Below are 26968 nucleotides of genomic sequence, written 5' to 3' on the forward strand. Positions count from 1 at the left end.
CCTCCTGAGGTATTTCCTTTGTGCTACGACATGGGATTCTTCAAGAAGCGGGTATTTAGGGTTCTCAAGGGTCGGCAATGCTTAAGTGGCTCCTGTGATGTTGCTTACGTCCATGGGCGACGATGAATGCTTTCCATCAGGCGGCTGCTCGTTTGCTGAATATCACATAAAAAAATAAAAATAAAAATTTGGTTATAAATCAGGCAATTCATGCGGTAAAATATTGAAGTAAAGAATTAGTTAATAATCGCACTAGTTCATTTAATTATAATACCGAATAAACTGCCTGAAATTACATGCCAAAAGAATAGAAATAAAGCTAATTTGTATAAAAAAGGAAAAGCTTTTGCCTGGCATTGAGAAAAGAATTCCAAGCTGTCTTCGTAAAAGGATACAATCTTTAGCGCGCGGTTCCTAAAGTCCACGACGGTGAAATTCTGGTGAGGCTCCAGGATGTCCAGCAGGTGGTGGGGGGCCAATGCTCGTTCAGCAGCTGTTGCCTTCGCTGTCACCACGTCCAGCCCTTTGTATACCTGCCGACAAAGACCTGATTGTTTAGTCGTTTTTAAGATGTTATAATGAGAAAAGCACTATGTATCTACACTCTATCTCGGTCTGGATACGCTCCCAGCGATATTTTGTCAGCTTCTATAGAACTTAATTTACTATTGACTGCCAAACAACTTCCACCATCGTCAGTTTGAAATTTAAATTAAAATTTTCCATAAATCTTCCCTGATTCCAATTTTCCTTGAGTTTAAAAAATAATTATAGAAAGAAAGAAAGAAAATACAATTTAACATCATAAACATCGGACAAAACTTTGAAAAACACATACAACACAAATTTGATGCTAAACAGGATCCCCACTCAGCATAATGCCACGGAAAGCCATGACGCTGATTTTCAGTGGGTGATAATGATACCCTTTTTGTCAGGACACCAGAGAATAAACGAATCCTGTCAAAAAACGTGGATTTAAGTCCCAATCTTATATGTAATCTACAAAGAAAAAAGTAAGGAAAGATATTATGCATAAGATATTTTTAGACATGACCACAGAATTTCCAGAGCAAATGAGTTCGCACGGTAAATCTTGAAATTCGAAGCCCAATGAATATGCAAGTCGTCCCTTTTACATACATTTCATACTCTTTAGCTGCATTTACATAATTGTACCATTGACACCGAGGACACAGATTTATGCTGTGCCAAAGACAGGTTAGTAATAAAGTATTCTCAATAAGTACTTCTATAACTTCGCATATAGATATACAGTACCTAAAGGTAATGAAAAAATACCTATCCGTTTATGGACGAATCAACTTTCAGACCGGCGGACCAACACTAATCTGTCCACGATATTTAAGTAAACATCAATCGAAAATGTCGCTAAATAATATATAACTTACTTACTTACTCGATGTACTCTGTGACATACCTAAAATTTAGACCAATATTAAATTGGACACGTGATTTCTTGGTCACTTCAGACACATTTTTGGCAACGTCAGAGAAGCGTAAATTGTCAGTCTAAAAGTTATCAGTGGAGCCCATGTGTTATCAGGTTTACGAATAGAAATACTAGTAAACAGTGTGAACGATGATTTGATATCGTTTTGACGATGATGCCCACAGACCACCTCAACTACTATGGAGTACATACTACTATCACTTTTTTCCGCTTATTTCAGTTGCGCATACGACCAGCAGTGGGCTTAGCACGGTAGCATTTTTATCACCTGTCACCATGCCTGTCACGTTCTAACAAGTATGTAAGTGCGAAAGTGACAGGCATAGTGACAGGTGATAAAAATGCAACCATGCTGACACCGCAGGAGTGTTATGGATGGCCTTGTCCACGTGATAAAATAACCATCACTTTTTAACACTGAGCTGAAAGTGCAGACGGGCACTGTCTTTATCACGCTGTCACGTAGACAAAAACGACCATCATATCTGATCATATCCGTGCAGTACTCGTGTAAAGGATCAAGGATCACAGGTTTTATCTCTAAAATAGATTAAACTTTAACAGTTTTGAATGATTCACGGTTAGTTTCACTAGACTGATTACCTTTTGTATTGTTTTTGAGCTCCTGACATTTCGACGCAGTTACATGCATCTTGTTCACGGGTAAACTGAAGATAGCGGGTGGGTGTCAAACAATACAAAAGGTGAGGTCTATATCCCGGTCAAATATAAGTCTAGATTAAACTTTTCTGGACGGTCGAATAAGTTAGTTTTACTTTAAGGTCATGTGTCAGAGGTCTATCTAGCAGTTCTATATAGGAAGTATATCTTTATTAACTTCGATAACTCACTATAGATGACGTTACGACGTAAGTTAATACGCTATACAAAACAATGGAAAATCTTGTTCATTGGCGCTAACTCGATGTAAAGGATTGAAAGTTCTTATTATTGAGTTGTCTTAGCTTACTAATACCTTATTGATGTATGAACGTTGAAAATAGAACTGCCCTCCTAACGGAAACTGGAGCATGCCAGAATTTGCTTTAAACGTTCAATTGTTAGAGGTCCAGTCCTCGGTCCTTGGGCAATTTTTACGCAATGAGATGTGAGTATATATTAAACGTAGTCCTTATTTTCCTCTCTGGATATTAACATTTACATAACATATTTTGAGACAATTTGATGTAAGTACATCAACCATAGCTATGTCCTATAACCATATCGTACATAAACGCAATAATTCAAAATAGCAAATTCCAAATGGCAAAAAGACTTGATTCTCAAAACAAATCTGGTCGACTGATACCAAAGTCCCCGGCAAGCTCGGCCGAATTAAATTTCACTTTTCTATACAAACGGAGTTTCGTTTTCATTTTATAACGACGTGTTGGATTGTAATGAGACTTTGCACATACAATGACATGAGGTATATCTAGGTCCGTAATTAGTTTGTAAAACAAACGAAATAGATCAAAACTAAATTCGCTGTATTTTTTATCTACTAGCATCGAAAAGGGTGTTAGGCAGGGGTGTGTAGCGTCACCGTGGCTGTTTAATCTGTTCATGGACAGTAGTTTGCATGATTTGAGAAATGATGAATGTGGGCTGAGAATGAGTGGGTTACCCGTCAAATGTCTTCTTTACGCTGATGACCTGGTATTGCTAGCGTCATCGGGTGAAGAGTTGCAGGAGATGGTAACTAGAATGCATGGATCTTTTGAAAGGAAAGGAATAAAAATAAATGTAAGTAAGACGAAAGTTATGGTATTTGAAAAAGAGGAATATATGACAAACTGTGAAATTTTGATTGGTCAAGAAAGAGTAGAACAAGTGAAAGAGTTTATGTATCTGGGAACATTATTCACTAGGAACGGTAAGCATGATAAAGATATTGAAAGGAGAGTGAGTGCTGGAAATCGCGTGAATGGGGCACTTAACGCTTTTATGAGCAGCCAGAAGGTGTCGCAAAAGGCACGGTTGGCTGTGCATAGAGGGGTGCTGGTGCCTACACTTATATATGGTAGCGAAAGTTGGGTATGGCAGAAGAGGCATCAGAGCCAAGTGAATGCAGTGGAAATGAGAGCGTTGAGAAGTGTGTGTGGTGTGAGATTACAAGATAGAATTAGAAACAGTGTGATAAGGGAAAAGTGTGGACTGAGCGAAGATGTAGTGACAAAAATTGACAAAGGTATGTTGAGATGGTTTGGACACGTGGAAAGAATGAGTGAAAGAAGGCTAACAAAGAGAGTGTATAAGGGAGAGGTAGAAACGGGAGTTGGAAGGGGCAGACCTCGGCGGACTCTCTCTGATCAGATCGGGGAAATCCTGAAGAAAGGCCAGGTCAAGAGCACCCTAAACCGGCGAGCGTGTATGAGGAATGTTATGAAAGTGAAGGAAGCGAAAGAGGTATGTCAGGATCGTAGCAAGTGGAAATCCGTGGTCTCTGCCTACCCCTCCGGGAAATAGGCGTGATTATATGTATGTATGTATGTACGTACTATTGTATTTAGATACAATGTTTATGTAGCTTCAGAGCTAAATAAACCAATTACAGACAGACGTAGATATACCTTATCCTATTGTAAGTACACAGTTTCAGAGCAATCTAGCTAGTCATTTTGAAATGAGAGCGTAACTACTTGAAAATGAAAATGAAAAAATGAAAATGAAAGTATTAATAACAATAGTTACAGGTCTGTTTACATGTGGTATACATATTAAACCTACAATCTACAATCTACATACACATCTTGTATGGAGAACAGACCTTGTCAGGGACTCTTAATAAAAAGTGATTCTCTCTTGAAATGGCCCAGTTACGTAATAATAAATATATTACCTAACTGGGCCTCTTTCAAGATAATTTCTGGGTCCTTATCTCCAAGATTGCAACGGGCACAAGAAGTGTCACAATAGATTTTGAATGTCAAACTAATTATCACATTTGCGTAAGTGATCCCAAATAATCATTCGGGGGTTATCAGGGGACCTGTAACTTCAGGGGCTAGGGTTGTCGGTTCTAATGATGTGCCGGTGGAAAGTTTCCAAAATTTCGAAATTTAAAATTCCTGAAACTTCTTATATTTTTATATGGGTGCGAAATTTTCCTGAAATTTCCAAGAACTGTTCCAACTTTTTTGAAACTTTTCGCAGCTACATACCACATCTGTAGGTACATTAAAATAATAATTCAATTCAATTCAATTATTTATTTCAGATCATTTTGATCCATATAAGTACAACAAAACATAAAATTAATTAAGGTTAGTGACATACAATTACAATTTACAAAACACACACTAGGTAACAACACACATAAATTATAAAATAAAATACAATAATAAATAGAATAAAATCTAGGCAATCTAGATGCACCATTTCTCTTTAGAGAAAGATTAAAAAATAAAATAAAAAATGTCCACAGTTTTATATATTTTAAAAGGCGTCAAAAAACTGGCAAAGAATCGTAAAACACTATTTTGCATCTGTTTGTATGTATTTTCATCATACGAGATTTGGTGTCGTTAATACATTTTACTCAAAAAATATTCAAGTCAAAACAACCCTTTAGTTTTATCGTAGTTGATCTTTAAATTTTACACCCTTCATTCTAGCTAGCAAGTAATACGTAGTACTACATAAATTAATTATATGACAGAATGTACTAATATAATGTTACAAAGCAGTGCCACCCCTAGATATCCTTCATTCATAACTATAAAACGGATCTTATCGCCACCGAGGTTTACGTAACGCGATAAAATGTAGGTAGCTTCAATAAAAATGAGTAAAATAATTCATATCTAAATGACAGAGCGATAGCTGAATGTGAATACCTAATGTAGTTATATTTCTTTCTGAGATTTGAACAATGTAGTTACCGTAAAATGGTCCTACTTTGCTCCAATATTTGCTCCACTTTAAGGATTTTTTTATTCAATATTCAGACGAATTGAATATTAAGAAGAACATCTTATGTAAAATATTTTATTTTTTAACTATGGTATCTGAAGCTACATAAACTAATTACAGACATATAATATATACCTTATTCTATTGTAAGTACAAAGTTTTAGAGCAAACTAGCTACTCGTTTTAAAATACAAGCGTAACTACGTTTGTATGGAGAACCGAGCTTGCCGGGGAACCTTAATAACGAGGATAGGTACTCCTCGTGATTTTTTTCTCATAATAATAATTCACTAAATTCGGTAAGACGTTTTGAAGTTTCATAAAGAGTACCCGATTTTACTGGTTTCGAAGATTTCCTATTCTTCATTTTCCGCTAAAATGAATCAGTCCTGGCATATTGCAACATGATTTTCCATATGATTTAGTAATCAAATAGAATATTTGCGTAATCTGGCAATGTGCAGCGAAAGTCGACTCTAGAGCCAACCAGCGCGGACATTGGCATCTACGAAAGGGAAATTTGGCAGAGATGTGTGTGCTTGGTGCTTGCCACACGTGATTATATTGGTAAGGGCCGGTTCAGACGGATTGCAACCCAACTGCAACTTGTATGGGACATGCCGACGTTGCAGTCGGCATGCAGTCGGGTTGCAGTCCGTCTGTATCGGCCCTTAGTCTCTGATCAAAGTTTCGGTCTCGGCAGGCTCCGGCGTAAGAATCATGTTTCGGGCGAAGGTTCGGCTTCGGCCGAAACTAAAGCAAAACCGAATCTTTTATTTCAGTTATAAACTGAAATAGATTTCATATTATATGACTCATTATCTGGGAGGGGATATACATATAAAAACTCAAAAATGCGCGTTTTCCCAGAGATAAGACCTAGCTAGATCGATCTTTCGCCCCCGATAAACCCCCTGTCGCGAATATCGCGAATCGGCTAATAGCTGCCAACGTCATGGAGTAGATGGCGCTCGTAATCACGTTTAAGTTAAATAACCGCTTCTAGGTTGTGGTGATTTTTGAGGGTAAGACAAGAGGTTATACGCCCGAACGACAGTAAGAAAAGGAGGTTGTGTGCGAACAAAACTAATACGGGAAGAGTGATATTTGCTTTAGGATCTATTCAAAAACTTTCTTATGGTGTTATTAGAATAATGAGGTGTCTCTTGTAGATTGTGACTAACATTCATTGTGATATCAGTATTCAGTGTGTGAACAGTGATCCGAGGGAATTCTTCATGCCTAATGTAAGTGAAGTTCAATCATAATTATACGAAGGATTTCGTCCCAAGATATTAGTGATATAGAATTATCGTCATCTCACTAACGTCCAGGCCTCGTATAGGTATGTAGTATGTTTACATATCGTTTTTCCAGTATCAGTAAAGCCATCAGCTTATTCAGTAAAGGCATCAGCTCATTCGATAGGTTAATAAGTATAGTGAGCTTGACGACACCCCCCATAAAGCAAATTTCATCGAATTCGTTAGAGCCGTTTCCGAGATCCCCGAAATATATATACAAAAATTGCTCGTTTAAAGGTATAAGATACATCATTGTCTGAGTACATAACACAAACCTCCTTGGGCTTACCGTGGGACTTAGTCAATCTGTGTAAGAATGTCCTATAATATTTATTTATAACAATAGTAGGTACCTATATTCAACTACGACACAGAACTGCGTATGTGTAGTGCGCCATAGTTAAAATAGTACCCAATTATGTATAACAATAGTACCTATATTCAACTACGACAGAGAACTGCGTATGTATAGTGCGCAAAACAGTACGACCTTCAGCGCACGGTAAACACGTTAGCTATTGTGGTAGGGCAAGTACACAACGGCCAACGTTATTTGAACTCCCAAACAAACTACATTTGCCTTCCAAACGCCTAAAAAGGGCTTTTCCATTGTAACTGTGTGGCATCGTAACATTTACTGTGCGGTTTAAGAGGAATTTCCTCCCGCGGACGCTTCGGCTGTGGAACGAGCTCCCTGCCGAGGTTTTCCCGAGGGGCTACAGCGCGGCTACAAAGGGGTTCTTCAAAAAGGAGTGTACAGGTTTTTAAAGGGTCGGCAACGCGCATGTAATATCTCTGGTGTTGCAGGCGTCCATAGGCTACGGTGACTGCTTCGGGCCCTAGGCTTGTTTGCCAAAGACGTGGTTTGTCTTGGAAGGTTTAGTAATAGTAGTAAAGTTAGCAAACACTTTACGCACTGTCCGTCCGTCTGTTCCTATGTATGCTCAGATCTTTAAAACTACGCAACGGATTTTGATGCGATTTCTTTTTATTAGATAGTGATTCAAGAGGAAGGTTTATATGTATAATTTGTAAAGGTTTTGTGTAAATTAGTTAAACTACCCGTGCGAAGCCGGGGCGGGTCGCTAGTTATTGCATACAAGTAAGTACATAACACAGAGAGAATACAGTAAATGTGTACAATGGCGAACTTATCCCCTAGGTTAGGTTTAGGTTTGTGGGCGGATAGAAGTAAACATCATACCGAACAATAAATAATAATAGGTACATTGTCGTCTCTAGTACTGGGAAACCAATCAGTTACAAAGGCACCTGCCGCGATAGCAGAGGACGCTGGTTCGATTCCAGCCTGGGGCACTGGAGGCCTTGGTCATTTTTTCTTAGTTTATGACATTTATTTCAGTTTATAATTAATATAGTAGTGTTTCTACTTAAAATAAAAGCAAATTAAAGTATTTTCTGTGAATAATTTAATTTGTTCTAATACTTCTAACAGTTACAAAGTAACTTAACGAGCGAAGCTTAGTAGTAAATGAATTTAGATTAAGTCTACTTAGTCAAATCAAAAATCTAGGTTTTATACCGTAACTGCGGACGTGCGGGGGCTGCTTTGACTATTTGCAAATTTGTCTGTCATTTTAAATGTTTTTGATATAATTAGGGTTTAATGTATAGATATAGATATAGATAGCGTATAATAATGTATTTCAATAGCAACTTAAGGATATATTTAATACGCTTTAAAGAAGAATGATTCTAGCGTGTTCATTTTTTGAGATCTGTTTGATCAGGTACGATCCGGAGCAGGGGTCTAAATCAAAGGCCGAAGCCTCGTCCCGGACCCGGACCGCACTACCCGCTCTAGCATGAGTTATCCTTTAATTGAAAGGGCCAATGATGATAGTTAAACACCGTGAAACTCGCCAGGAAATGCACAAAACATGTTAGTCGGAAATTTTCAGGGTCTCCGGCAAACTCGGTTCTCCATACAAACTTAGTTCCGCTCTCATTTTAAAACGACTAGCTAGATTGCTCTGAAACTTTATACTTACAATAGAATAAGGTGTATATGTCTGTAATAAGTTTATGTAGCTTCAGATACCATAGTTAAAAAACCGGCCAAGTGCGAGTCGGACTCGCGCACGAAGGGTTCCGTACCATTACGGAAAAAAACAGCAAAAAAATCACGTTTATTGTATGGGAGCTCCATTTAAATATTTATATTATTCTGTTTTTAGTATTTGTTGTTATAGCGGCAACAGAAATACATCATCTGTGAAAATTTCAACTGTCTAGCTATCACGGTGTACTGTTTTTTACTAACAAAATGTATGTGTCACGGTTACATGAAATAAATTATTTCAAAATTCAAATTCATGAGATACAGCCTGGTGACAGACAGACGGACAGACGGACGGACAGACGGACAGCGGAGTCTTAGTAATAGGGTCCCGTTTTTACCCTTTGGGTACGGAACCCTAAAAAATACAGCGAAATTAAATTTTTTATACAAAACTTGTTTTTGCTCTATTTCGTTTGTTAGGGTTCCGGACCCCAAGGGTAAAAACGGGACCCTATTACTAAGACTCCGCTGTCCGTCTGTCACCAGGCTGTATCTCATGAACGGTGATAGCTAGACAGTGAAATTTTTACAGATGATGTATTTCTGTTGCCGCTATAACAACAAATACTAAAAAATACGGAACCCTCGGTGTGCGAGTCCGACTCGCACTTGGCCAGTTTTTTTTTATAAACTGGAGCTATATAAACTAATTTCAGACCTACATACGGAACTACGTTTGTATGGGAAGGTGAAATTCGGCAGAGCTTGCCGGGGACTCTTAAACATTTTGAAATTATTAGACTTATATTGAATTTTGAAATTATGTCAAGTGCGTAACACCTGACTTGATAGTTCGTAAAATAATCTATGGGAGTGTGTAAATTTCCGCGGTTCCGCGATCTAATCTCATCTAAAACTCATTAATCTTGCGATTCTATCGAATATTATGTTTACAAGTCTTTGTTTAGTCAAAGATATATGTAACTCAGTATAAGATAAGTAAAGTCTAAGGAAAAAACCGTGCCTCAAAAAAAAAAAAAAGCGATTCTCGAATAGATGGCGCCACACCTTTGGCCTATACTCGGGTAGATGGCGTTATAAATCTTATGATATTTTTATATAGTTTGCCTCATACTTACAGAATCGCACCCAATTTGTTGTAGTGAATGGGTTCACATCGTCACCTACAGCCGTAACGTCTGGCGTGCCCCAGGGGTCAATTTTGGGGCCCCTGTTATTTGTTGTATTTATTAATGATATCTCATCCTGCTACGAACATAGTCACATCTTGTTATATGCTGACGATCTCAAAATCTATAAAAGGGTGCAATGTCATGAAGACACCATCTTACTACAAGATGATTTAAATAAGCTTTATGACTATTGCAAAAGGAATAAATTATTTCTAGCTTTCAACAAATGTAAACATATGATATTCACAAAAAAGAAATACATAATTCATAACTCATATCACATAAATGAACACCGCCTGGAAACTACTGAAAGTATACGTGATTTAGGTATGCACTTAGACTCTAAATTAACTCTTGATGTTCACGTAGACAGCGTTGTAAAAAAGCGTACCAAATGCTCGGCTTCATAATACGTACATCTAAAAAACCGTTCAAAAAGCAGGACACTCTCATTCTACTGTATCAATCACTGGTAAGATCATATCTTGAGTATGCTTCAGTAGCGTGGAACCCATACTACCAAATTTACGTAGATAAAATAGAAATGGTGCAGAAGAAATTTCTTCGCATTCTGAATTTTAAAATGAAGAGTCCGCGTTGTTCATACGCTGATCTTTTGATTAAGTTTAACATGCTGTCTCTGGAGAACCGACGAGCCGTTGCTGACGCAGTGATGCTGCGCAATATCTGCGTAGCCGATGTAGACTGCCCGCAGCTTCTCGCGGCCCTACAGTTTCGCACTCCGCAGAAGTTGACCAGGTCCAAACACTTATTTAGTTTACCGCTTATGCATTCTAACGCAGGCAAACGGGCTCCTTTACATAGAATTTGCGACCACCACAACCAGCTACTTTGTAATGTAGATTTATTCTCATGCTCCCGTGCCTCATTCAAGGCTGCTGTCACAAAATTATATAAAAAATAGATAAGTAGTTTTAGATCATAACATTCATAAATCATAAATATGAATTTAATGTAGTTGTTGTAGTTAAAATAGTTAAGTGTTGCATGTTGCTAGGTTTACATTCTAATACCACTTATGTTCTCGGTGAGATATGCTTAAGGAAACAACATAATCTATAATAGTTATGTATATTCTGTCTATATTGTTCTTCACTTGTATGCTTCTGTTTTATCTCCTTGTAATAAAATAAAAAATAATAATATACATTCTCATTTTTAGGTTTTAATGCTGTGTCGATAGATGGCAGTAACTTTACTGTGACTACAAAATTTACTATGACAGTAACTCTCTATATACTCTATTCTCTTTGGTTCTGTTGTCTAATAAGTTGTTATCTAATCTAGGTCTGAATGGTGGCTACCCATTGCGTTGTAGAATTTAAAATAAAACAGTGATTTATCTTTTTATTATTTACTAGCGACCCGCCCCGGCTTCGCACTGGTTGTTCAATAAATTTACGCAAAACCTTTACAAATTATACATATAAACCTTCCTGTTGATTCACTCTATCTATTAAAAAAACCGTATCAAAATCCGTTCCGTAGTTTTAAAGATTTAAGCATACATAGAGACAGACGGACTGACAGCGGAAGGAACGCGACTTTGTTACAAGCTTTTATTTAACTTATGGACTTATGTAAGTATGTATGTATGTAAACACACTTTATGTACATAAGACAGATTACACAATAAAAGAACATAAATATATACAATGTACAAAGGCGGACTTATCCCTATAAGGGATCTCTTCCAGTCAACCTTTGAGCAATTGAGAATGAAACAATAAACAGATCAAGATAGACAAACGAACACTATGAACAGAAAGTAAATTATGGTTCAATTATTAAAGGTTGGGTAAAGGTTAAGTATGTATGTAATATGTATGTAACATGTTTGTAAGGGTCAAATCTTGCAAGTTTAATTTGACACACTTCCGGTTTCCGATGAAGCTGAAAATTTGCATACATATGTAAGATGTAAGTCGGGTGACAATGCAATATTATGGTACCATCGAGCTGATCTGATGATGGAGACAGGAGGTGGCCATAGGAACATAAAACAACTCAACCTAATTTTGTTTGAGGTTTTAAGAATTGTCTCGATGAGTATTAGTTGCCTGTGGAAAGAAAAGTACAGTCAGCGATAAAAGCTTGTACCAAAAATGAAATTTTTGCCAAAAACTTATTAAAGCCCTATACTATGTAGTGAAGAAAAAAAGTACGGACAAATTGACATCATCCAGATCGGCGGCAAAATCAAATGAATTGGCATCTTTATTTTTTTTAATGATATAGGAGCCAAACAAGCAGACGGATCGCCTGATCGTAAGCAACAACCGTCGCCCACGGACACCAGAAGGGTCGCAAATTCGTTGCCGGGCTTTGAATGAATTAATGAATGTTTCTTTATTCAGGCAATAGACCCATTACATAATTTAAAAATACAAATACAATAAATTTAAAAGATAAAAAAGAAATTTGAGATGAAAGTACGCACTTTTCTTGAAGGTTTTTTTCCGCAACTCACTGCTGGGCAAAGGCCTCTTCCCTTGATTTCCACGACTCCCGATTTGGTGTTTCCTCCGGCCAGTTGTTCAGGATTGAAATATATAAATATAATATAAATTTATTTGCTATAAATTCGAAGAATTTAAAGGTCATTTCGGCCCGGAAATACCGAGGGAGCGTTCGAGGGAGGAGCTCATTTCACAGTTTAGCTACGTGAGGCTGTGTGTTCTAACAGTATGACATTTTGACTAACTAAAGTATGTACAGTCAAGTGTAAAAATATGGGTGTACAAATCATCTCAAAAATATGTCCCATAGCTCTTATGTCAGGGAATTAAGAATATGGGACATATTCTTAAGTAACTTGCCTACACCCATATTTTTACACTTGACTGTACCTAAATCCTAAATGTGAGTTGGACTAGTGGGTAGTGACCCTGCCTGTGAAGCCGATGGTCCTGGGTTCGAATCCCGGTAAGGGCATTTATTAGTGTGATGAGCACAGATATTTGTTCCTGAGTCATGGGTGTTTTCTATGTATTTAAGTATATATATATTTTATAGTAATCGACAACGATTTGTCTGAGTACCCATAACACAAGCCTCCTTGGGCTTACCGTGGGACTTAGTCAATCTGTGTTAGAATGTCCTATAATAAGTAAAGTAAAGTATGTACATATAGTTCTTATTATTTACCAAATTGTGGTGTAAATGTCACCTACGTACTCATAATACTCATATCTGTAGTTTATCTTATCACCTCATTAAATATACTACACATTCATAATTTAACTACCGAATATTCGCGTAAAATAGTACAACGCAAAAATCTAGTACAATCACTTAAAGTATGCAAGAGATAACCTAATCAGGGTATGTATGTTGTATATCCGAACGTTAAGAATCAATGTTGTCAAATCAAGGAAAAAACGTCTTAATTCTCAACACAATTCAGTCTAAAATGCCTGGCAAAACTAAATTTTTATGGCTTAAAAGGACGGACATAAATATTTAAGCGAAAAGCACCCTAATGGCTCCTCTACACTATCGACGATGATAGACGATGACTGGCGGGTACGATGGTGTAGAGGGCATATTCGGCAGTCCCCGCTATTCATCGTCTATCATCGCCTGCGACCCGTGAGTTGTCTGTTTTATGGGCACGTAAGGAATCGGCGGATGGTTACGTTGTACAGGCGATCATGTGGACGCTTGCACGATGATCTTGCCGATAATAGACGATGATACTATCAACGATCATCGCCGATATTGTAGAGGAGGTATAAAACAACCTAATCGCTTAAAAAAAGGTAGAAAATATAAATAGCAAAAGCGACGTGTTCCCGCGCAAATCACGTAATCGACGTACGGTGTCGCAGTTGTTATAATGTAACCGTTCAATATTACGAATACTGAGATATCGGTTGCCATGAGACCAGTAGGCGGTTCGACGCATGAGAGGTGGCGGTTTTGCTTAGTATTCAGAATTTTATATATCGTCAGGATTAATTTTTTTGTCTTTTAATTACTTAAGTATATAACAACCCTTTACATCTCGAAGGATAATTTGATGATCGTTTTTCTTTATTATAAATATTTTATCTCTGACACCTAGAGACTTTTACAACTCTAAACAATTTTAGTACTTGTCTGTTGTTTGTATTTATTTTTATTATAGTTTTTAGGGTTCCGTACCTCAAAAGGAAAAAACGGAACACATAGGATTACTCGTGCGTCTGTCTGTCTGTCCGTCTGTCACAGCCTATTTTCTCCGAAACTACTGAACCAATTAAGTTGAAATTTGGCAGACATATGTAGGTCTGTGACCCAAAGACGGACATGTAATGTAAACAAATCATGGGGGCCACTTTTGGGGGGTAAATGAGAGAATTAAAAAATAAAGTTTTTAAAACTATATCGTGTTACATATCAAAAGAAAGAGCGCATTGTGGGAATCTTAAATATATATTTTTTATAATTTTAAGATAAACAGTTTAGAAGTTATTCAAGAAAATAAGCAAAAAATGACCATTCCTCCCCCTTTATCTCCGAAACTACTGGGTCAAAAATTTTGGAAAAAATACACAATATAGATCTTTACCTATAGATTACAGGAAAACCTATTAGAAATGTGCAGTCAAGCGTGAGTCGGACTTAATTACTTATTTTTGATCCGACCCCTACGGGTTTCTTAAAGACATTTCAAATAAAAAATACGTTGTTTAAATTGTGTACTGTACGGAACCCTTGGAACGCGAGTCCGAGTCGCACTTGGCCGGTTTTTTTTTGTGTAATTCGACATTTAGAGACTGGTTACATCTCTAAGAAAGTATCTAATATTTCATTGATTCCATATTTGTAATTTTTGGTTATCTTTATTGCTTGTAAAAAAATTACATGTAAAAGTGCCCCTGTGGCCTATTTGCTGAATAAATGTTTGATGTAAAAACACGAAATCAGTGTTCTAAAACTTGATTCACCAATTTACGAAAAACTATAAAAAGGGACCTTTAAACCAACCCAAAAAGCCTTAAATCGACCCAAGTACATATGCTCTTTTCAAGTGAGCTCGGCGTCGGCGAAAGCTGGCGTCAATCCGCTCAGGACCGGCCAAAATGGCGTGCTTGTGTTGGTGGCAAAGACTCATTTTTGGTCATCGCGCCAGCCTAGTAAGCATTGTTGTACGGTTGCGTTCGTGGCCCACAAATGGTCTCGCTGGAAGACCAGCGCTAACTTTAGGGTTAGCATTAACCATTTCGTGCTAAACTAGGAATATACTTTTTGTTTTAAATATTATTTTTCTTTGTAATACGTTTGTATGAAATGTAGTTTACCATGAATAAATGAATTCTATTTCTTAGTACCAAAATGTCAATTTAGTCTACGGAATAAAAAGAAGCGCTGGTGGCCTAGGAAGCGTTGGTGGCCTAGCGGTAAGAGCGTGCGACTTTCAATCCGGAGGTCGCGGGTTCAAACCCCCGGCTCGTACCAATGAGTTTTTCGGAACTTATGTACGAAATATCATTTGATATTACCAGTCGCTTTTCGGTGAAGGAAAACATCGTGAAGAAACCGGACTAATCCTAACAAGGCCTAGTTTCCCCCTCTGGGTTGGAAGGTCAGATGGCAATCGCTTTCGTGAAAACTAGTGCCTACGCCAATTCTTGGGGTTAGTTGCCAAGCGGACCCCAGGCTCCCATGGAGCCGTGGCAAAATGCCGGGACAACGCGAGGAAGATGATGATGATGATTGAAGCCGTCCTTGAGGACTGCCTCTTGCACCACACACCAACGAACTGAACGCATGAAATTCGCTGATAACACCAATCAGCCAAGGCCGCCTTATCACATATTTAATACTATATTACGGCGTGAGCACGGTTCACGCGCACATAAGTGGCATGCATGAAAATTTGCAACCAACTTGGCACTTAAGTAATTTATTTTAAAAATAATTTAAATTATTTTCGTAGAAATCCAAAAAGTCGAGCATCTCTATTCTAATAGCGACTAGGTGGCCATACACACTAGGCCCTAGGGTATGCCTGCGCAGTTTTGCCAACTGCACAAGTAAAACGTAGCGTGTGTGGCATTCGACTACGCAGTTTTCTAACCAGCTTTACCTATGCAAGGTGAACTGTACGGGTAAAACTGCGCAGGCGTACCCTAGTGTGTATGGCCAGCTTTAATGTACGATTTCCGGGCGTTGCGTCGTCGGAGCGTATTTTAAAATACGGCCGCAAGCCGGTCGGCTCCTCGCGGACGCGGACGGCTCCAGACGGACTAAACAAATTGACCTTATTTTGACATCATTCGATGTGCATTGAATCACGCTTTTACTTATTTGGTGCGGGCGAGATACGCTCCAAATAAAACTAATTTTAAAAATAAAACTATGAAAACTGATTATATGGCGTATATTGAATGTATAATACATAGTTTTCATTGTTTCATTTCATGAGTAACTATCGCGGTAACCGAAGACAATATAATTTTTAAAAGTCAAATGTCGCTATTGGTGTAGTTATAAAATTAAATGGCGCTGAATTCTTGAAAACGTACGAATATAAGTATTTAAATACCTATACAAAAATGGCCAAAACAACATTGATTTGCGAGTTTCTGTATAAAACCAAAAATCGTTCGTGTCTGCGGGCAATCGTCTCGAAAAAGTCATGTAACAGGGTTTTACTAAATTTAACCCGCGAATAATTAACACAAGTATATAATTTTTAGTAATAAAATATTGTCTCAGCGAATTGAAATCGATCCTCAAATGACTTCCTTTAAATATTCATTCGCATTCATTTCATTTATCAATACTAAATAAAGCTTATCAAAAACAAACAACTAAGGTTTTCGGACCCCTCAGAAGTCAGAACCGGTCTCGTAGAGGGGGGATTAGACCCATTGGAATGAAGGCAAACGGAAACGAATACCATAATGCGTCGCAATTTTGGCCCAGTATATATAGGTTCGTAGACGTTTTCAAACTTGAAATAATCAGAAAACATCAAACTAGAACAATGTATCTTGGAATACCGAAAGAAGCAAATAAGTTGACACGAGATCATTTCGATTTGAAAGAAAGAAAGAAAGAAGTTTATTGTTAAAACCTACATACAGCGCCACTTCTGTTACAAAAAAAGGACTTAGTACTCACTAAACACTTAAAGCTAGATTCAGGGTAATTATTAAAGCAAATGTTATACAAAAATAGACAGGTCCACCAGCAAAGTGAAAAAGAAAAGAAAAAGGAGTAAGGTAACTATTATAAAATAAATTTTGGCGCCGCTGTAGTAGCTACAAAGAATTGTAGCTAGCGGGAAAATTTCAAAACGGCTCGTTTTTTTTAATTTTCTTTCGAAAAAAACAATTTATTTTTCAATATACTTAATTAGGAATTTAAACAGGTAGGTTAAGGTTGCATGTCAAATGTGCTTGTTTATGGCATTGACACTGTCATCACTCATCAGTGGCATTGTATTTAATTTTTCTGAATAGAACTGGAAAAAAACCGAAAAAAAAAAGAAATTTTGAAAAATTCCCGAAAAAAACATTTGATTTTTTCCGGAATTTTCATCCCTAATTGTAGCCACTATAGCGTACACATTTTGCGCGCTATACATTTCGGTAGCACTATTGATAAAATTTGACAGGTGATCAAGAACATTCGAGACCAAAATTTCCGACCCAATAACTGGCCAGCGCCAGTTAGACCGTATTGATAGTATTTGGCAGCCCAAATACTATCAATACGATAGACGTAATTACGTGTCCTCTAGTTATCAAAAGTCACAGACTCATCCGTTATCATATCAGCCGAATTCTTCTATAATACGTATTACATACGTGCAGATCCGCGGGCACGCGCTCAGCGAGTGGACGTGTGTTTTTGCCACGTCGGCCACATCACGGGTGATAACTAGTAAATTGGTTAAGGGCGATGTGTAATGAGACTAATGAACGCTCGCAGATGTCAGCTGCCGCTCCGTCGGTGGGTTGAGGAACGGCAGCCACCCAAATACCCAAAAACGAAAAAAAATTTTTTTTATCATCGACTCCCAATTGAAACTTTGTCAGATGATAGTTCAGACGCTATTGTGAATTTAGAAAATCCGCGGTTGTTCCGCGATGGAAAGACAGTCAGCTGGTTACAGTTACATACACTTTACGAGTGGTATCGCCCGGCATGCGATGACTGAAGAAATTTGCGCCTGGCTCGCTGTCTAATAGTTTTCAATAGTTTTACCGTTTCGGACAAATAATGCTCTGCTACTGTAGAATAGAACTCTCGTCTATATTGCATTATGTAAAATTATACTGGTTACTAATAAAACCTTTTGATAAAGGGTTATTATTACAGCTTTCGTAATCAACGGGTGTCACCCGTTGCGATGGTTGAGAGCACGCACTATGGAATGGGCCACGTATAGATGCGTACAAACCATTGCTGGCTCACTACCTTTGACGTGCGTACGAAAAACCGACACCGTGGCCATCAGATCGCCATTCCGCCGCGCCATAGAATAGAATAGAATAGAATAGAATAGAATATATTTTACTTGTAGTAATTAAGCCATCCAACACCACTACCATCTTAGTGGGCCAGTAGCCCATCGTGTTGAGGAGCCATGAAAAACAGCCGACGGTTATTTATGGCCAGGAGAAAGTACCAGTTAAATCATCAAGACGATACGCGAATGTAAGGGACATACTTTTCGCACGTGTTGAGTACAGATAACACTGTCTCTGCGCGTAAATTGATATCTTTTACATTTTGGCAGCGGTGAATGTTTCACTTATTGATAGCGGTTGACAGAGGTCACCGCTATCAATAAGTAATAAGTATATCCTCCTCTCATAGAGATGAGAGGTTTTAATATCTATGGATACTAGAATAGAGGCCTGAGTTTTGACAGCTGCTCCAAATTTAAACTCATAACCATGGAGACTATATAAAGGAGCCAAATCTCTATGTATGAAAAGTGTCCATCAAAAAACAGTAATTAGGCGGCGCCACCATACACCGAAATACTACCAAAAACAACCTACGTAATTTGGTCGGGTTATTTGTTGCCTTATGTCCCAGAGCCTAACTAGCGCCACCGGAGAGATTAGGAACTATTATTTAAAGCTAAAAGCGATCACTTTTGCAACAATTCTGCCTTAAGAGATTGGCATCCTTTCTATACCATCCATACTCATAACCTTACAAAAATCGATACTGTAATAACATTAAAGTACAGATTTTACCTACTACCATAGACAAGAAATTTCTTATAGTAAAAATTCGTTGTAATAATGGTCATTTCGTACGGCGTCTGAACGCATTTAAGAACACTAATGGCATGTGCGTGGATAAAATAATCAACAATAACTGCATAACTGAAATATCACATAAAAAAAAAAAAAAAAAAATATAACGTAATAAAAAATGACATCATATACATGATGCTACACATCATACCGGTTGTGAAAAAACAATTTATTTTTCACCTCAGCAGCTCGAACAAGCCTACTTTCGTCACTCCCTGTAGTGAGGAAAGTGCGACTTTCCTCACTCCAGGGAGTGAAACAAAGTAGCTTTTTAATTTAGTGAAGGCCATGAACTGCCACTTCATACTTCTATTACAAATTGTTTTTTTTTCTCTGTATTATTTTGTGTAATTCGAAATACATTTTAAGCTTTAATATGTTCTCACTACTGAAATTATATGTGCAACACGAGAGCAAAGTTATTTTACATCTCGTGTTTTTGAGTCCCTCGCTACGCTCAAGATTCTAACTTAGAATGTAGCTCGCTTCGCTCGTGATTCAATTATGGAATATTTCGCTTTCTCTTGACTCAAAATAAACACTCGCAGGAAAAACCAACTTTCCTCTTTTGTTGCACAAATAACTATTTTTATATCTTTTTTTATCTCTAGTACAGTGAGTGCCCCAACTTAAGTGTAACACCTCTGGAGTTGGAGGCGTCCATAGGCTACCGTGACTGCTTACCTTCACGCGGGCCGTATGCTTGTTTACCACCGATGTGGTATATAAAAAAAGATGCCAAGTCGTCATACTTACTAGCTGGATAGAAAAGTGGATAGGTGTTTATGTCAGCAAGCTGGCCTGAAAAATAAATCCCATCGTAACCCACATTAAATCGAATTTAATAACGAAAATGGGTTTTGAAATAGGTATATCGTTTAACCCTTATGTTATGAATGTCGAGTAAAAATGACCTTCGGCATAGATCATTTACCTACTCGATGAAGCATACGTACGAGTATAAAGGTACCTGCCGAATTCAGACTTCACCAGCACTCCGTAGCCGGCTCCCTGACACAGCGGTGTTGCGAAGTGCATCGCAGCCATAATGTGTGCTTTTTTTTAAGATTAATTTCATAATATGCAGGTATGCTAGTTTTAACCTAAAACTAGGATACATAATATTTACGCAAGCCCAATGGCCCACGTTAAAGTTTTTTTCATTTCATTATTGCAGCGCGATATTACTGCCGACTACATTACTACCGTACATACAGAACGCTAGGATCCTTTTCACTGATGAGAAATGAGGTAGCCACCGCGGCGTACTAAAGAAACAATGACCTTTGTTTAACAGCTTAGGGTTTGGGCGAAAAAAATATTTGAGATAATTCGTACTATAGGAGGTTTTATTATTTTTTATTATTTAGTAGTTATTTACGTATATCCCTAGCGAAATGCGGAGTCTACCTATAGATGCAATCGATGGCAGCGTAGGCGGGCCGCCTACGAGCGTCCTACGGGGCTTGTTATTCAACCTTTATGTCACCATCCTGCTGAAAACGCGATCAAACTACAAAAAGCCTTAAGGGTCCCCGGCAAGCTCAGTTCTCCATACAAACGTAGTTCCGCTCTCATTTTTAAACGACTAGCTAGATTGCTCTGTAACTTTGTACTTGCAATACTCATACTCATACTCATACACATAGGATAAGACATTTCTTTGGCATAGCGCGCAGTGACGTGCGTGCGTGAGCGCGTGTGGCAACCAACTGGCTAGCTTGTAGCTTTAGTCCCGCCGGCGGGATTCGAGTCGTAGGTATAAATCCGAGCTCGCGCGGAGTTCCGTTGGCCTGCTTTCAGATACCATAGTTAAATAAATAGAGCGAATTTAAGTTTTTCTGAAAAACTTGTTTTTGCTCTATTTAGTCTGTTTTATAAACTGGAGCTATATAAACTAATTACAGACCTATTACATATTACACAATGGAACAAAAAAAAATCTAGATTTATATTGACCGGAATATAGACCGTGATTACCTTTTGTATTATTTGTGAGCTCCCGATATTTCGACGCAGTTACATGCATCATGTTCACGGGTGACTGAAGATAGCGGGTGGGTGTCAAAGTTGTGTAGACAGCGCTCTGTCTACCCTATAACTGCGTCGAAATATCGGGAGCTCACAAATAATACAAAAGGTAATCACGGTCTATATCCCGGTCAATATAAATCTAGTGAAACTAACCGTGAATCATTCAAAACTCTAAATTTTTTTCGGTCCTAAGTGGAAGCTGACGTAAGTGGAATAAGTAGTTAATTTTACGTACCTATATATTCCTTCAGGGACCTAATAAAACTACATAGAGCTAATTAGCAACAATAAGTCTCAATGGCGGTCAAAACTAAAATGTTTCCAAGATATTGAGCATGATATTAGTATTGTGACTATTCTTTTAACAAATTCATAGATAGTTACTATTAATGTTCGTGCCAAGGTACTTGTGTACTTGTGCACGAAACTGGAAAAAATAGTAAAATAAAAATAAAAAACAATTTGCTAGAAAACAACGCCTTTTTAAATTAAAGTTCCTCTGACGCCAAATGATATCAAAATAAGATCAAAAATTGCCAATATCGTAGGAATAGGTCGCCGGCGCATACCACACGGTAGGTCAGGGTCCGACACAAAGAGAACGGGTTCCCGTGACCTCCAGACGGTACGGCCGATGTGACCCGGAACGAATGACGTATGGGACTAATATATATAATGGAGATACGGTGTTCTAGGTGAGGCTGGTCGGTAGACAGACATCCCATTCATTGAGTACTATGACTGCTATGAGCGATTTTTATTCGCACGATTTCCTTTGCCCTTTTTTAGGGCAAGGAGTACTTGAAATAGGATGTTTGAGATACCTAATTCAGATAAAACTTAGTACTTGGTTGATGGGCATTTTCATTTCACTTAAAAGTACTATTTACTTTTTTTCGAAAAACCATCAACTTTTATTTCTTCTCGGAATCACGAGGACTAGCGATTAAAGAAGAAAAAAAGGGTCCCAAAAACTTACAGTTTTGTGACGCATTGTCATATACATTTTGTATGAATTTTATATTAAAATAAGGCTTCCGTAGCTCAATTGGTTAAGAGCAACGCACTGATTGCGGAGGTTGCGGGTTCAAATCCTGCCGGAAGCGTAACTTTTTCCATTTTTTCCTTTAATATAAAATTTGGAGTATCGCTCGCAGACGTATCTGCATGTTAAAAAATTGATTTTGTATGAACCAGCCAAAATGTGTATAAAAAAATGGGGACAATTTTTTCTTTGTTTCAATCAATAGTCCTCGTGATTCTGAGTCGAAATAACAAAAACGCTGTTTTTTGGAAAAAAGTAAATGGTACACTTTTTTCTGATAATACAATGACGTAAGGGAATTAATAAGGACAAATAGGAAGGTATTAGGTACCTACTGTCAGAGGTCAGAGGCCAAGACCCTTTTTAGATTAATGAACCAGGATAGCAGTTATTAGTTAATTAATTAACCTAACTTAAATAACCTAACCTACCTACGGTATGAAATAAAACTATGAAATCGGATTATATCGCGTATATTGAATTTATAATACATCATCATTTTATTTCATGAGTAACTATCGCGGTAAACGAAGACAATATTATCTAACTACAGTATACATGTTCGCTTTCTTACTTTACGGTCATGTTTAAAAAAGTCCCGTAGTCCATATCCTCTTTTAAGTATCCACTAGAAGCTAAAAGGGGTCAACTTTCCATTTCATCGGAAATGTTCAGTTATGTTTCCATTTCATTGCTTTGCAGTTTAAATATGTCGTGGTGTCTTTTTTACATGTAATTCTAGACATCGCACGTCTATTTAGACCTGTCAATGTTATAACATGTTCTAGGTATTTAAATAACTTATACAAATTAGCAAATATATGGGACATTTTCTATGAAAAGGACCTTATTGTCGATGGCGCTTACGGCGCACAGCGTCGCGCGGCCTTGTATTTATATCGGAGCATCGTTAATAATGGCGTAAGCGCCATCGACAATAAGGTCCCCTTTTATAGAAAATACCACATATTCTCAGGTCGCAATACTAGAGTGGTAGGTATTTGGTGGACATTTACCTGTTATTAATATAAGGAAATCAATAGCAGTTTTAAGAACAAGTGTAGATTTTGTTTAAATACGTTTGTCGTCATAGTTATAAATGTCTGCTTATTTCGTCGTATTTGTCGTCATACTTATTAGAAAAAATCCTGGCTTCAATTCTTGATAAAACATACAATAAAACCGGCCAGGTGCGAGTCGGACTCGCGCACGAAGGGTTCCGTACCATTACGGAAAAAAACAGCAAAATAATCACTTTTGTTGTATGGGAGCCCCATTTAAATATTTATATTATTCTGTTTTTAGTTTTTGTTGCTATAGCGGCAACAGAAATACATCATTTGTAATTAATTATTATTATCAATTATTATGTAACTTAATGTAACGGACAGTGTATGTATACCAAATAAAAATCTATCTATCTATCTATAATGCATTCTCTACACGCAATCAACATTAAAGCAAAGAAGAAAGATTGTAGATGGTGATATACAATAAATGGTGGCATAAATATGTATACATTTATTATTGTCATTAAGATATTTTTCCTCTGCAAAAATTATAATTCTTATATGTGCCATTTTCAACCAAAAGGGTACTTATTGTCGCTTGTCAATAAGGCGCTATTTCCTTATAGCTTCAATTTGAAATCAACCTTATCGCCAAGCGAGAATGTGGTACCTTTTGGTTGAAAACGTCACATAAAAGATACTAGCGACCCGCCCCGGCTTCGCACGGGTAGTTCAATTAATTTACACAAAACCTTTACTAATTATACATATAAACCTTCCTCTTGAATCACTATCTACTATAAACCGGATCAAAATGCGTAGTTTTAAAGATCTAAGCATAGGGACAGACGGACGGACAGACAGCGGAAGGCGACTGTTTTATACTATGTAGTGATGTATATATGCAGTAGGTAGCATATTTTAATGTGAATAACCTTACAAAGGTGTCAGGTGCGCCGGAAACGAAAGCTAAACCTGCATTCCTCATATACCAAGCAGGCAAAACTTTCATACGGACAAATACCAACGTTATGCAACCTGCTTTAGGTCCAATGTTAACTGAAAGTGGAAGGCTATTAAAAATAGTAATTAAATTAAAACCATTTTTGTAACTGAAGACACCAGAACTAAACAATTTATGGGTCTCAGGCATGCTCGGTTTTCCATACAAGCGTAGTTCCGCTTTCATTTCAAAACGACTAGCTAGATTGCTCTGAAACTTTGTACTTACAATAGGATAAGGTATATCTATGTCTGTAATTAGTTTATGTACAGCTTCAGACACCATAGTTAAAAAAATACAGCGAATTTAAGTTTTTCATACAAAAACTGGAGCTATATAAACTATATAAACTAATTTCAGACCTAGATATACCTCATGTCATTGTTGTTGTTGGCGTGACGAGAATGGATAGGATAAGGAATGAGTATATAAGAGGAAGCCTGAAAGTTGCACCCATAACAGAAAAAGTAAGGGCAAATCGCCTAGCATGGTACGGGCATGTGATGCGGAGGGATGAAAGTCATGTGACGAGAAAGGTATTAAGAATGAATGTGAAGGGAAGTACGAGGAGAGGAAAACCGAGGAAAAGGTGGATGGACTGTGTGAAAGATGATATGAAACTAACGCAAGTGAATGATGAGATGACGGGTGACAGAGATGTATGGAAGAAAAGACATGCTGCGCCGACCCCAAGTGAATGGGACAAGGGCAAGCGAATGATGATATACCTCATGTCATTGTATGTGCAAAGTTTCATTACAATCCAACACGTAGTTTTAAAATGAGAGCGGAACTACGTTTGTATGGGAAGGTGCAATTCGGCCGAGCTTGCCGGGGACTCTTATGGAAGATTTATAATTTGTAACCCGAAACAATACAGGTGTTAACGTAGGCGAACAACACGCGAACGCGATGCGAAGCGATGCGGCGCGGGGTGAATCAATCCTTTGATACCTATAAAAGTGTCCTACGTGGGCGATCTCGTTGCGAACGCGAACGCCGTTGGCCCGCCGCGCCGCGCCGCGCAGCTTCGCTTCGCGTTTGCGAGTTGTTCGCTTACGTAAGACGCAGAATACATTTCTACCGTGTAATTGTTATGTAGCGACTCTTTTTATAGAGCTATTGAAAATAATAAATATTTTTGGCGCATAGTTTCAGCCGCTACTATTGATAATATAGATAACTTAGGTATCTTCCTAAACCCAATAACTAAGAAACTGCAAATTTTCCCAGATTTAGGTCAGATTTTTTTCTACCTATGAATAACATAGTCATTTAGACTACCATTTATATAAGAGAGATATACCAAAAACACTAAGATCTAAAATTTTAGATTATATAATGTAGAGAACATGTGTGTAGAGAATGTGTTTTTAAGTAGTCACACTTATATATATAAATTATAAACTGAAATAGATATCATACGCTAAAGAAAAAGTTACCAAGTCCACCGGTGGCCGAGGCGGGAATCGAACCCGCGTCTTCAGCTTACGCGGCTAACGTCCTGACCACCCGGCCGGCCACTTTTTCTTTTATATAAATATATATAAAAAAATTACACTGGATTTGGACATTTGGACTGTGCGAAAGATGATATGAAACTAACGCAAGTGAATGATGAGATGACGGGTGACAGAGAGGTATGGAAGAAAAAGACATGCTGCGCCGACCCCAAGTGAATGGGACAAGGGCAAGCGAATGATGATGATGATGATATAAAAAAAATTACAAACAATAAAAATAACCAAAATTACATACAGAATACAGAATACAGAACTTTATTGGTAAAAGCAAATTTTACAGGTCACATTTTACACTTATAAAAAAATATATGTACATATGTGTAGTGTAAATGCAGGTATTAAAGAAATCAGGCTAAAGCAAGCTTCTTGTTTACAAATCAACATCAATAATACCCTAATACTTGGCATCTATAGATCGCCATCGTACACAAATGCTACGGATTTCATAGAGTCTCTTTGTGATCACTTAGATACCCTAAAATCTCATTCAAATATTATCGTTACAGGTGACATAAATATTAATATAATTGCAAGGTCAGATGAGCCCTCATATGAAAGGACTAACAGAAATGCTTACCTAAATATGCTTTCCACATTCGGGTTACTTCCGGGGCATATTCTGCCGACCAGAGGCAGAAACTGCTTAGATCATTTTATGATAAAAGTTGATATCACGAAAACATCAGCCTATATTGCAGTTCTTAATACATCAGTAACCGATCACCTTAGTATACTCCTGACTTTAACAAATCATACAACAAAAACTAACAACATCAAATCTGTTGAAAGCGTTAATTATAAAAATGCAATGAATAATCTACAAAATCAGAACCTCAATGACCTTCTATTAAGTGATGATCCTGACTTTATTGTGGAACAACTTATAAATAGACTAAGCATCGCTCTGAATGCAAGCAAAACAATAAAACACATACCAAAAAAACATCAAGCTCTAAAACCATGGATGACACCTGGTATTCTGAGATGCATCAGAAATAGAAACAAAATGCATCAAAAATTTCGTGCTGATCCAGATAATGAGGTCCTGGGCATCACTTTCAGAAGATACAGAAACTTTTGTAATAATATGATTAAAAAGGTTAAGAGGAAGTATGACAGAGAATTACTGGCTAACTCTACTAAAAATCCCAAGA

General features: G+C 37.6%; 1 protein-coding gene and 1 non-coding gene across 2 annotated transcripts in view; one reads left to right on the forward strand and one right to left on the reverse strand.

Annotated features, from left to right (window-relative positions):
* The window catches only part of LOC134745373 (tRNA dimethylallyltransferase), a 331000-nt gene that overhangs the window by 191251 nt on the left and 112781 nt on the right, over positions 1–26968 (reverse strand). Inside the window, exon 2 of the mRNA XM_063679408.1 lies at positions 396–533. Within this exon, the coding sequence (XP_063535478.1) occupies positions 396–533 (138 nt within the window). The remainder of the gene's footprint in view (positions 1–395; positions 534–26968) is intronic.
* Positions 22267–22339, forward strand: Trnas-uga (transfer RNA serine (anticodon UGA)). The gene has a single exon. It is a non-coding gene; the product is annotated as a tRNA-Ser (tRNA).

Source organism: Cydia strobilella, chromosome 11 (genome assembly GCF_947568885.1).
Source record: "Cydia strobilella chromosome 11, ilCydStro3.1, whole genome shotgun sequence".
NCBI lineage: Eukaryota > Metazoa > Arthropoda > Insecta > Lepidoptera > Tortricidae > Cydia > Cydia strobilella.